At 45.7% G+C, this 13,154-nt stretch overlaps 1 protein-coding gene across 1 annotated transcript in view; it reads left to right on the forward strand.

Annotated features, from left to right (window-relative positions):
- The window catches only part of WSCD1 (WSC domain containing 1), a 33,202-nt gene that overhangs the window by 3,457 nt on the left and 16,591 nt on the right, over positions 1 to 13,154 (forward strand). The window contains exons 2-3 of the mRNA XM_009278277.2: positions 5,846 to 6,542; positions 11,493 to 11,607. Coding sequence (XP_009276552.1) covers positions 6,116 to 6,542; positions 11,493 to 11,607 — 542 coding nt within the window. The 5' untranslated portion in view covers positions 5,846 to 6,115. The remainder of the gene's footprint in view (positions 1 to 5,845; positions 6,543 to 11,492; positions 11,608 to 13,154) is intronic.

The raw sequence follows: 13,154 nt of genomic DNA on the forward strand, positions 1-13,154 counted from the left end.
AGCTCTTGCTGTCTGCCGTCTTGGGACCGACACTGGCAGATACTCAGGGTTACTCAGGGTGCTTTTAGCTGTCAGAATAAAGGGAATTGCAAATATTTGACAGGATCCCAACATTAAATTTATGGCTTCTCAAGAGTTTTTCTTCCTACATGCATTCACACAATATGATGTTGGCCTTGACTTTCCAAACAGCCTCAAGAAAATGGCAGTGTGTATGCAAAAGAAAGGCTGCGAGCCAGAATCCTTCAGCTAGGTCCTAACTGACTACATTTGTCCTCAAAGAAAGCTGACAAAAGAGAGGAGAAATGTGGAAGAGGGATGGATTTTTCTAAAAATAGTGTTCGTGAGTCCAATTCCCTTCAGTTTACAATAGAAAACATGGTCTTGCTTCCGTGCCAAGAACTCTGAATTTGCAAAATGCTGTTGGTCTTTAGACAAGATCAACTATTGATGAGCTGCAGCTGTCAATGCAGTATTGACCTAAGTTTCTGCATTGAGCAACCTGTTAAGGGACAGCCCTCAACTGAGCAACTTTTCACCTGCAAGTCTGGGGCTGTTCTTTAGTGTCTTCAGCCTCTACCGGCTTTCATAGCATCACTGAAAGTATTCAGTCTTCCCTTAAAAATTCTGTAACTACTCCTTTAGCTAGGAGAGTAGAATTGCCAAGAAATTTACAATTTTTCTTCTATTTCTCTTTATAAATATATTAATACAGCTGCCTAGTATGACATCTTCTGTCACACTTTACAAGATCACTTTGGAAGCAAGGTACTGACCTGCTTTTCCTTATACCAACTTTGTAATGGCAGTTATAAATCTGGTATTATATATGTAATGAAAGAAAAATAAGGATTAAAGGAAAACCAGCACTTTAAATTGGAAATGCCTTGGGTCTGGCGCTTCGTCCCATCAGTGCACTCTGAGATGCAAGGTGCTGAGTTCACAATCTGTGCTCTGGCATTTCTCAACACTGTGCATAACTTTGCAGCATTGCAAAGACACCAAGAGAGGGCTACATTTCCAGAGTGGCTGAAATGAGTAGCACACACGGACAACTTGCTTCTCTGCCTCCTTCCAAAAAGAGCTCCCTACAGTCATGTCAATGGTGCAGGTGTTCCCCTACCTGTTAACCACATCGTTTTTGTGAAATATTGATAGAGCTCTACAAAGATACAATAGCCTTGACCAGGCATAGCGGCTGTTCCTAGCGTCTGCAGTGAGTTCAACCAGGGGGCTCACATCCCCTCGAAAACGGCCGGCTGCCTGCTGACGGGCGCGTTCAGAGGAGCTGGGTGCTACGTGGCTGCCAGAGCTCATTTCAGAGGATACCACTAAAGTCCCCTCAAGGATTGCTGTCTCTGCCACCCCGCCCTTCTCAGCAATGGCAAGACCCCACAGGAGCAGGCTCTGAGCAATGTGGCCTGCAGGAAAGTTGCAGGAAAGAAAAGCAGCTTTTCTGTGGGTGCTGGTAGGACCATGCCTTATCCGAGCATTGCAGATTCATGCAAAACCTTTGGGAGAGCATCTCTTACAGCTGGTACCCAGCACCACACACTCTGACGCCTGACGGCACCTGAATAAACAAATAACCCACCTGCAACAGCGCTTGGGAGGATTTCACCAGTGGTCCAAAAACTTGGCCACCAGCCAGCAAATCCACTGGTGATCAAGTCATGCCAAATTTAGAGGAATCTTTCTTCTAAGATGTTTGCTTTCCCAGAGACAGTGAGAAGAATTGCAGCATTGCCCATTTTAGGAAACAGATTGGAACAGATTCATATTTTGAGATTCTGGGATTTCAGGTAAGATGCATTTTCCAGCTCTGCATTCAGTCCTGCTGGTATATATATATAGGTCTTACAGAAAAAAACCTCAAACTATTTTTTCTAATGACGCTTCTGGACAAAAAAATTCAGGCACAAACAGCTAAAAATGCTGTTCAAACAACTGAATGGTTATCTGACTTCTGAACAGTTAAAAATCCACCTGTCACTATAAAGTGAGTAAATTCATATTTTATAAAAGAAGATCACTCAATGCTTTTCTGAACCCCATCAAATTCTTGCCCTCAGTAACCAGATAATTACCCATTTTATAAAAACGCAGCCACCAGATGCACCACCTTTTAATGGTGCAAGGGATCCTTTCCTTGCTGAAGGCACAGCACCCAGCAGATCTTCTGTACTACCACGCACCATCTCCAGAGCTGATCCTTGCCAGTGCTAATTATTTTCCTTTTTTTTGTTGCAGAGTTAACCCTTTCATTGTTCTCTTCACCTAGAGGTCTTCTCTGCTGTTTAACAGTTCTCATTGCCCATCTCAAAGTCCTTTCAATTATCGTTTTATGATTTTACTGACTAACTCAACTCTCTATTAATATGGTCCTAAAACCCCTTTGGCTGTGAGAACTGATAAACAGGAACAGAAGACTCTACTTTTCTTCCATTTCACTTCATTCATTTTAAGTGAAACGTATGAAAAAGACAAATGATACATTTTCTATTACCAGATACTAGTTCATATCCTCCTTACTCTTTCCTTCTTAATATCATCATCAGAAGTGATGCACTTCAATTCTTTTAGGCATACTTTGATGATATTGCAATATGCAGTTTATGGAAAAATCAAATGACATTTTTTTATGTCAGCAGCACTCTGCTATTTTCCCACTAAAAAGGAACATTTAATTTTTGAGTTGCACATTTGCAGCGGTTGCTGTGGGCGGAGAGTCTGCTTATTTATTTGGTTGGTTTTTACTACAATGCACTGTCATGGCAACTGTACTGAGGGCGAATGCATCTGGAGGTAATTTATATATGTCATATTGACTGCAGTAAAATTGGCTTGTACAATTTAAACTTTTTCCACCACTAGGCAAAGGCAAAGTTAGCCTTTTGAGACCCAGAAGCAGCTTCTTCTTAGTAAATAAATAAATAAACTAGGCAGAGCAACAGGAGCAATACCAAATGTTTCTTGGTGTTTGGATGCAGAGCTTGCTGCATACTTAAATTAGGTCCAATATCTTGGGCAGTTACCCTAGTTCTGCTGATGCATAGTAGGCTTTTCATCCTGCTAACGTGGGAGGCAGCGATCGCACCCCACACAGGCATTGTTTGGGCAGGCAGTGGCCAGACCTGTCTCCCCTGGCATGAGGAGGCATCGCCATGTGCTGCCCAGACAAGTGGCAGATCCTCTCGTCATGGGGATCCATGGATCATGGATCCAGCTGCTCTGCTTTACATCACTGCAAACATGGAGAAATTCGACTGAAATCTACTGAAAGACTCAAGCACACGGTGGCATTAAAAGGGACTAAATTGGGCCACTGATGCAGTTTCAAGCATAACAAGCCCGACCTCCGCTACACGGTTTCGATGGTCCTTCTCCATCCAAGTTGCCACTCGCCATCGCTTATTAGCAACGCCTAAAGGTTCCCGGCTGCTGCAGCACTGCCTTTCCAATGCAAATGACTTGGACGCGCTTGAGAACTTTGGCTCAAAGCATTTCTTGATATTGTAACTTGATCGCTTTGTGAGTAAACCAAAAGAGCTATGAAACCCTGAATTACAGTTGGGCAAAAATGATTGCAAGTCTGATAAATTTATCTAGCCTCATCTTGCTGCTGGGGGGGGGAGGGAAATCTTAAACCTTTTGAATACCTATGTGATTGCAGCCATTATCATCTCACCGATGAGGCTTTGCAGCAGCGTTTTACTAAGAAGGGCCATCCCTTTGCAACTCGAGATGGCAACTCGAACAGTGTGCTGTCTGCTCAGCCATCAGCCACCACGGCGTGCAGCTGCCTCATCCGTTGGCCAAGCCTTAACTCAAAATACTGTATGCTGTAAGGAGCATGGTAATTTCCCAGTCAGAATCTCAAATGGCTAATACACGCACGCATCCTTCTTTTAGATTAGACAGCCTCTTTTGGAAATAGCTCAAGTTTCCAGTAGCCCCATGTTAGGAACAACTAGTGAATCAAATCACACCTGTGCTGATAGACAGTAGTTCTTCAGATAAATTAGCGCTGTAACAATCTGCAGTATCTAATTATGGCTAATTTCCTGTTCATCTGTCTAGGTACTTCTGACCCTTTTACTGTAATTCTTGAGCACTCACAACGTTGATCAAAGATTTTTCAATAATTTAACTTTAAGGGTCGGCTCTTCAGCTGGTGTAAATCAATGCATTTTCTTTGGCTTTGGAGCTGATCAGAAGGGAGTTGTGGTAACTTTTACAGTGGAGAAAGTGGTCTTAATTTACTACAGCATGCTACAGCCTCGTAGCCCTTTGCACCTGCTTGCTCTCTTGAGTTCACTGGCTGCTAACAGATCCACAGGTACTGGTGGAAAGAGAGTAGGAAGTCCTTGTCAGACTGAGCTCTTGGAGAAAGTGTAGAGATAAACACATAGAATATTTTTGGATATTACTCAGCCCTATACAACTGAGACCAGCATACATTAACCTTAACAAAAAAATTTTGAAAAAGCATCTAAATCAGGTCCTCAAGACCACCTGACTTGTAAGATTAGAAGACAGGGACTCCTGCCTTGTGCCAACCCCGTTTAGCAATCAAGGCTGAAAGGTCACACAAAGAGAATTCAGGCTCAATTGATAAAAGATTCAGCTGAGCTTCAATATATTTTGGGCCTAGAATTTTTTGGGCTTTGTTTTTGATTGCTGGTTAAGATAGAAAGAAGTTGCACAACTAAATGAAAAAGGGAATGGGTGGACACTTAATTGGTAGCATCTATTTAAGAAAGAGGCATAAGTGAATATCCACAAAACTTTAAATCAGATACTGAAACAAGAAATACAGTGAATGGATGTTTCTTTGCCATGACTGTGGATTTCAAGAGTGTGCCCCAAATGCAAGTTAAGCAAAAGCCATAATATTTTCTTTTCTGGAAAACACTGCATCTTTTGTCAACGCTTGCCTGGCTCCACAGAGAAGTGATTGACTGGGAAAACAGGAACTTATGGGGAGATGCCAGCTTTTATTTGCTACGGGAGGTTAAAGGTTCCCTGGAGCACAAAGGAGCTTTTCTTGCCCAGACAATCCCATCATGGTATACATCAGCACAAGTAAAGCCTGCAAAGCTTAGAAGCAGTCAAGAGATATCTGGTGAAACTTGACATGATTTTTTTTCAAACATTCAGGAGTCTTTGTCCATACATCCACACGTCAATATTTGGCAATAGAAATCTACTAAAAAAATAGCAGGATCTCTGGTTTCTTTTAAAGTGATATGCACAGCAACTCACACAGCGCTGTGTTTAAGTACACAACCCCCAGACATCCTTCCAGCATAAAGCCTGACTTTATTGTGCTGCAGAGATTAATAATTATTATCTTATCTATTGTGAGTTGATGCAATTTCTTTTTTTTCCCCACACACCCACACTGCTGTTTCCTTCTGATCTGCATTTGTAGCTTAGCTACTGTTTCAGTGAAAGGAAGGAATTTGATAATACCTTCCTAAAAAGACGCCTATACTGTGGCTGCCTGTTCCAGCCAGTGACAAAGAATGGAGATGTCGGCTATTGACAAAAGAAAATAAAGAACTTTTTTTCCAAATATCCCAAGAGAAATAACCTCATCATAAAGGTGTTTCTTGTGCATGCCAAGTTAAAAGAAAGGAAAAAAAAAAAGTGAGGCTGAAGATCTGAAACTAGCTTCTGCTTAATCAATCATTCTCATTGGATTATAGTTTTTAAAGTGCATAATTATAATCAACAGATGGAGAAACACTCAGCTGAAAAAAAAAAGGGGGGGGGGAAGTCACCCTGATGATGAGTATTTTCTCTTTGGATGTGAACCAACCTTCCTCCCTTGGTATTTCAGGTTTGAGCATTGGCTGTTTTGCAGCTCAGCAGAGCACCATGATGGCATCACCCCGCGTGCGTGCAGAGCCCCTTGGCCAGCCGGGTGCCTGAGGCCGGCAGCTGTGCCACACCAGGCTGCCTTCTCTGCCACAGCCAACCGGGGAGAAGGCTTTTCACTGGGAGAAGGCACCGAAGTGATGGGCTGAACTTATGGGAGGAACCAGCGGCCAGCCAGGTGGAGATTCAGGTGCCCGTTGGGAGGCGTGAAGGGCCCGGTTTCAGCAAGGGCATGGCCAAAGCTTTCTTCAGGCTACAGAAGTTTCTCCGTCGGACCCAGTTTCTGCTCTTCTTCCTCACAGCAGCTTATCTGATGGCTGGCAGCCTCCTGCTGCTACAGCGGACCCGCTTGGTTATCCAGCAAGGTTCACGTGGGACCTCTGCTAATCAGGCCCTGCTGGTGCCGGACGGGATGGCCGGGGTTGGGATTGTAGACCCCAGGACGCTGCAAAACCCCCACCCCGGTCCCAGGCTGCTGGTGGGCATGGACGCGCTGCAGGAGCCGGCCCTGGATCCGCAGCACAGCCCGCGGTGGCTCATGTCCCGCAACTCAGAGCTCAGGCAGTTGAGAAGAAGGTGGTTTCACAGGTTCATCAGCGATCAGGAGCCCATGCAAACAGCGGGATTTAAAGCAATGAAGCACACTGCTGAACACAAAGGTAAGGGATGTACCCCTGCCCCATTTTCTGGCACGCACATAAACTGCACCTCCTTCTAGACTGTCCCAGGCACAGACTGGCAAGCACCACAAAGTCTGCCTGCAGAAATGCCTTCCTCCTGGCTCATCACCACTTCCAAACCAGTTCTTAAGTGTATGCACAGGCCAAAGTACGATCCTGACGTCCTTGGTTATGCTGAGCTGTAACTTCCTCCAAAAATGTATTTTTATTGATTGAATGGAAGCCCAGACAGTGAAATATGCTTCCCTAATTTAAATTATTTTCTCTTCAAGCAGGCAGAGGTGAACACTGTTTAATTGATTTTCTTTCTCAGAACAGGGAACACTTTAAAAGCGGGTTTTATTAAATTAACTATCCAAAACCACACAATACCTTAAGTCTACAAGTGCCTCCTTGCTGCTACAGCTTTCTAGCGTATACTAAATTCTGTTATTGCAAACACATTCGCTGTTCCTGACCTGCCCTCTGTGACCATCTCTGCAAACACACTGTCCTTAAGAGGACAAGATGTGGGCCATACAACCGTTCTTCCCTTACTGAGTGCCAAACCAGCACCGCAATGAAACGAGAACTCCTGGATCGGAGACAAACTCCTAGTGTTTGACAAGTTTGCTGGAAATTTGCAACAGGCCAAGGGGAATGCAAGGGGAATTCACACCGCTGCACGGATGCAGTCCATCAGCGGCCAGAGCACAGCATACAAAACTGTACATTTTCCAGTGCAAATGGAAAGCCATTCAGGTTTGACAGAAATCTGAGTTCACTTCACTGTGAGCCTGATGCTGCTGCCCTAACTGCTGCTGATAAATATGTGCATGGACTGCTTTGGTTTGTTCAGTAGGAAAGCTTTTAAGAAACTATTATCCAGACCAAGCAAAGAAGCAAAACAGCAATCTGTAGATGTTCACATTTCCTGCATGGCTTTATACCCTTATGACCCACCAGAGAGAGCTGCATCATCCCAGGTGAGTTTGGGACGGCACCCCCTCGCTGGGCCCATGACGTGCTCCGGGGAGGTGCACAAAGCTGGGTGCCCACGGTGTTGGGCTGTTACACAGCTGAGCTGCTCGCTGTGCAGCAGCGAGCTGGAGCCCCAACTCTGCAGTCACCTCCGAAGGCTGAGCGGCCCCAGGGAGCAGACGAGCCTCCTTGAGGAGCCCAACACAGAAAGCATCAGGATTCAAGCTAGGTGACTGACCATGCTCTCAAGGCTGCAGCATCAAATTATGACTTTGCAATCTTTGATCCATTGCCTTTCAGAAGAACTAGTTGTTCTTGGAGATGTTTCACTGATAATAAAAAAAGGAATGGGATCTGGATGACTAGACACCACGTTACTAAACTGTTCTTTTAGTTTGTTGAATAAATTTACCCAAACAAAGGGGCACCTTCTGCAAAAATCCCACAAAATGGGTGCCACCTCGTGACTCCTACTGAGTGAATTGTTAGAAATGGGAACAAGAAGGTGATAGTGATGGTGTATGGTTACATGGTGTATGGTTACACAGCGTGAGTCAGGCAAACTGTAACCACTGGAGCTACTTGAAGCACCAAGGTGGAGCTTCCAAGATTGCTCCACAGGCGCTTCATAACATCCCGTTGCTAGCAGGTTTTGGTGGCAGAGAAGAAAGGCTGCAAAGCGCAGATGTCTCCCACAGAACCCCACTGCATTTTGTGACTTGCCCCGAGCACGTAGCCTGGGTGCTCAGAGCCTAATGACAGCCCCTGGACTAGCATGAAACATGAGGTTGCAGCTACTCCATCCTGCGCAGCAGTGACCAAGCCTGGCGCAGGGGAGTGGAAAGCTTTGGGGAGGTGCCCTGTCCCCATCCCCATCCCTGCTGGGAAGGGCACTGGATGCAGACACCGCCAGCTCTCTGCGGGAGGAAGACACACCTTCACCTTCAGCAAATACGTCTTTTGCTGACATTGTTCCCCACCTACTTTAATAAGCTCTTCATGGACAGCTGCAGAAAAGAATCATACGAACCCTCCAGGCTACCACTTTTGTACCTATACCTCATAAAACCAGTATTTAATATTCACGAAGTATTACTTTTTCACTCTTTTGCAAGCAGCAGACACCCTGGTCTCAGCTGCTCAGTAGAGGCTGATGATTTAACCAGGAGGGGCCGGTGGGGTGCTGCTTGGGCAGGCTTGCTGCTCCATGCTGGGAGATTTGAGGGGGCCAGGGAGGAGAGAAAGCAATGCAATAAAATAGGGCACATTATGTTCCCTTGCTCGGGATGCACTGTGATTTGTACTTCCACGCTGCATGTGCTCTGGCAGCACGGAGAGTTTTGGTGGGTTCCATGAAGTAAACCTGGCTTGTTGAACTCAGTGAGTGCCCATGAGCCCTTTGGCTTTGCCTCTTCCCCAGTCCCAACTGCGTAAAGACAGCTCGCCTGGTTCTCCCTTCACAGACTGTAGCTACTTGGGCTGCTCTAGTGCCCCTTGCGTCTGGTGATATTTTTTTCCCCCGTGATGAGCGAAAGAATAGATAAAAAGTGGTGAGTCTTTATGAGCTACTCTAATACCAGGCAGAATACGAACCTGTTCTTTAAAAACTTCAATTAAAACCAAAAAGATTAATTTTGAACATAATCCATAAAGTTAGTTAAGGCTAGTGCCCTTATCAGCCGTTAAGCTAGTGCCTTGCTCAAGTTCTAACTGCTGACTGAGAGGAGCCAGGACTATTTATTGCTACATCCCACTGAATTATGTTGATTCAAATACGCATCATTTGAATACCTGACTGAACATGAAGTGACATTATTAATAACAGTATTGTTAACAAGTGTTGGAATGCCTTTGGAAATTACTATCAATTAAAAATTTAACTACCTATGTAGAGCATGTTACCTTCCCCCCCCTCCTTCTCCTAGTAAACTTACAGGCTTGTTATTTCATTATGGATCCCTTCCAAGATATAATGAACTTCTCCGTAGTTCCAATGTTTGTTAAAGTTTCAGCATTGCCCTGTGGTTCCCGCTCAGTAAAGCCACACATTGCCTTACCACGGAGGCTGTATTTGTGCATTCCTCATCAGTGCCATCCTAATAACGCCCATGCTTCCCGATGCGGCACAGCCACTCTGCCCCTGCCTGTTCACGGGGATTGCAAGCCAGCCCTCAGTGGTCTTCCTGGGCAGACCCTTAACCTGAGACAAAAACGATGGCATCTGCTCAGCATATTGTGAACACCTGCTGGCTTGCTTCGCCTTCCTCTGTGTCCACCAGGATCAGCGCGGCCTTGGGTGAGAAAATTCAAGTCCTTTTTTTTCTTCTAAAAGCCTGTCGTGTTAAACCACGACATCAGGGCAGGGACCACATCTTATCCCGCCAGGGAGACTGGCAAACACTATTAGTGCAACAAATGAAAACAGGAATTTGTCAGGTAAAAAATGAAAATTTTCTGTTACGAATGCTTCCAGCGGATGGGGTGTTTCATACTGTTTCCCCTGGCCTGGTTATGTTGTTGCACAGGGTGCAGAGGTGACAGGGACTGGATCGCTGACATGACATGACATTGGGCTCTAAGACCGCAGAGTCTCTCCATGACTCATTCATAGGAGGATGTGAATGAGATATTGCTGCCGGGCTGGCAGCAGCGTGGGAGGGACGCAGGGAGGAGGGCGGACGCCGGCTGTGTCGGCTGGCCTGCCCGTGCCTCCTGACTCGAGCTCTTTGGCCCCACACACTGAGTTTTCTGCTGCTACTGGTTTGAATCAAAGTACCCAAATCAAAAGTCTCAAGTAAAATGTAGAACATCCTCATTGCAGGTGTGCAACTCCCATCTCGTTAACAGTGTGCTGTGGGTGTATATTCACAGCTTGTGAATTTTCTAATTGCATGTTTGCAAATTACTGATGTGCAGGTCTTTGAATCTGCTGTTGTGTTTGTAATACTTAAATGTTTGATTTATTATTCCTAGCTCCAAAATCTCTGTTAGAGTGGCTTGAACTTTCTTTTTCTTGTGGATTATTTTATTGTGAATATAATGCTTTTTAGTTTCATCTTTCATCATATATTCCCTTTTTGTCCACAGCTCATGTTATTTAATTTCCCTGTGTTTTTGTCTAATATTTCTAAAATCAAATTTCCTTTTTTTCTTCATATTTTAATGATAAAATGTACTTACATACACACAATTGTTGTATAATAGTGGGACTCTACATCATCCTTCCAATCATATATTAAAACACGGGCTGGATTTTTATAGTATTTTGTTCATGACAACAAAAAAGAGTCTTAAGATAGGATGCAGTCTGAGAGAAATATTTATCTTTTATATGCAAACTAAAGCAAGACATATTTTAAAAGATTCATTTGCACTGGAGAAAGAGATAGTTCAATACGATAACTAGACAGTGCTGCCTAGTTAAGACTGAAGTTATCTTTCCATTATAGCTTTAATGTAACTCTATGTACCCAAAGAAAATTGATTTTCTTGATATTTCTCTTGCACCATCTTATTCTCAACTAGAGATTTTCAAGAAAACTTTGGAGAAATCCAACAAGATTTCTCAAAGTTTATACCATTTTGAAGACTACCTTCTCCTTTATTTTAGAAATTCGCCATGCTTTGTCACCAAAGGGAGGGAGTCAAGCAGGCGGCAGCTGCCTGCGGGAACCGTGGTTCCGGGGTGGTTGCAGACTCTGGGTCTACAAAGGCAGGCCTGCTTAAAGTAACCTGGGTAAGGGAAAAGTCTAATTTCCCTTCTGTTCATTTCCATTGGACATATGAGCTTACCCCTTCAATAGCACCTACAAAGGTTCAGTGCCAGTGGACAGGTCTGCAGAGCAGGCAGGACCCCAGACAGGTTGTGACTTGCAACAATGGCACTGAATCGCTGCTGGATGGTTTTTTCCCTCTCCCCGGTTCTCCATCCCATGCGCGCTGCCTAACTCTGGTCTTGCATGCACACAGGCACCTACATGGGATGCTTCAGCGATGATTCGAGGGAGAGGACACTGAAGGGTGCTGTGTTTTATGACTTAAGAAAAATGACAGTATCTCACTGTCAGGAAGCTTGTGCTGAGAGGTGAGTGGTATTTTTTCACTGCAAGTTTTTTCTGATAATAGGTGGAACTGAACTTGAAATGGGAAAAGCATGCATATGTTAAACATATAGCATCTGTGAAAACTGTGATTATCTCATACCTTCAGGCATGGCGTAGCTCTGCTACCTTGCTTAAAGTAGACTATTTCACTGCTGCCTATCCTCTTTATTATAGCATGGCTACTTACAATGTATTTTCTGTTGTCCCGGTCAAAAATTACTGTTTTGTTAGATAATCTTTGTTAGATATTTGTTAGATATTGCCCTCTAGGCCAAATCTTTGATCTAAAATATTTTAAAAACTATGAACAAACTAGCATTCCCAGAATCAGGAGAGAGAAATACGACCGGGTGTGCGGTAGGGAGCAGGGCCATTCCCAGCGCAGCCCGGGGAGCTGCCGGCCAGCAAGGAACAGGCAGGCAGAGCTCCTGCCACCACTCTGCCTGCCCTGGTCATCCAAGACAGGGTTCGGGCCAGGGACGATCATTAGTACCTGGGACAGGACTATACGAAATTATTTATGAAAAGGACTTCCCGTTGCTCCCAAGCACAAGAGAAAGCAGAAGAAACGATGCAATTTAGAGCTATTCCTGTGAAATTTGCTTCCTTTGGTCCGTAGGGCAATGCAGTGCACGTGGAACCCATCACTTTAGGCGTGCCCAAACTGCAGCTTAACCCCATCTTGCTGGCTTTCAGACCCCCCTGTTCCAGCCCAGACCCCTACAGACACACAGTGATGCTCCAGACAGAGCTGTCCCATGGGTGAAGGAAACAGTACTCTCATCTCAGATGGACAGACCGTCAGGCCTGGTCAGACACTTTTCAGAGGACACGGAGCCAGGCCCTGGCTCGGTGCAGCCAGCAGAGGGGTCAGATGTGGGGTCTGGCCGGTGGGACCCTCACGCACCCTGCGTGGGCACAATGCATGCTTGCCTTTGGTGTGAGAGGCCCAAGGGAGCGCTTCGCCCTGCAAAGGGGACCCAAGGGTCTGCACACCGCGACCACAGGCTGCCGCCTCGATGCAAGCGTCGGCTCCCGTGTCACGAATCCACCCAGACTGGACGGTGGTTTCACGCAGTGTAGGAGACGTTGGTGGCCAGCAGCGACCGCTCCTGGAGCCAGCGTGGTGGCGGGAAGCAGGCCACGGCTTGGGCACCTTGGGAGAGGCAGCGAGCCCTGGGCCTGCTGTTCGAGCAATGGCCTTGCCTTGGTTTGAGCATTTGAAAATTGCCTGACTGGATCCAAAATGCCCAATTTCAAATGCCAGTTAACAGAACCTCTGAAAGGGGCTTTTCTTCTCTGTCACTCTAAACCGTCCTAAATATTTCTGATCAAAACCTCAAGTGGTAGCTCTGGGTCGGGGTGGCGTCACCCCCAGCGGCGAGGCCATCACATCCGCAGTGCCGGGTGGGTGAAGGCAAGCTGTGCTCCTGCGGGAACGGCACCAGCACGTCCTCATGACCAGGGACAGGGCGGTCGCTCAGACACCCACATCAGGAGGCAAAGCCCACCCCGCCCTCCCGAGGAC

This window comes from Aptenodytes forsteri, unplaced genomic scaffold (assembly GCF_000699145.1).
Source record: "Aptenodytes forsteri isolate BGI_AS27 unplaced genomic scaffold, ASM69914v1 Scaffold66, whole genome shotgun sequence".
Classification (NCBI taxonomy): Eukaryota; Metazoa; Chordata; class Aves; order Sphenisciformes; family Spheniscidae; genus Aptenodytes; species Aptenodytes forsteri.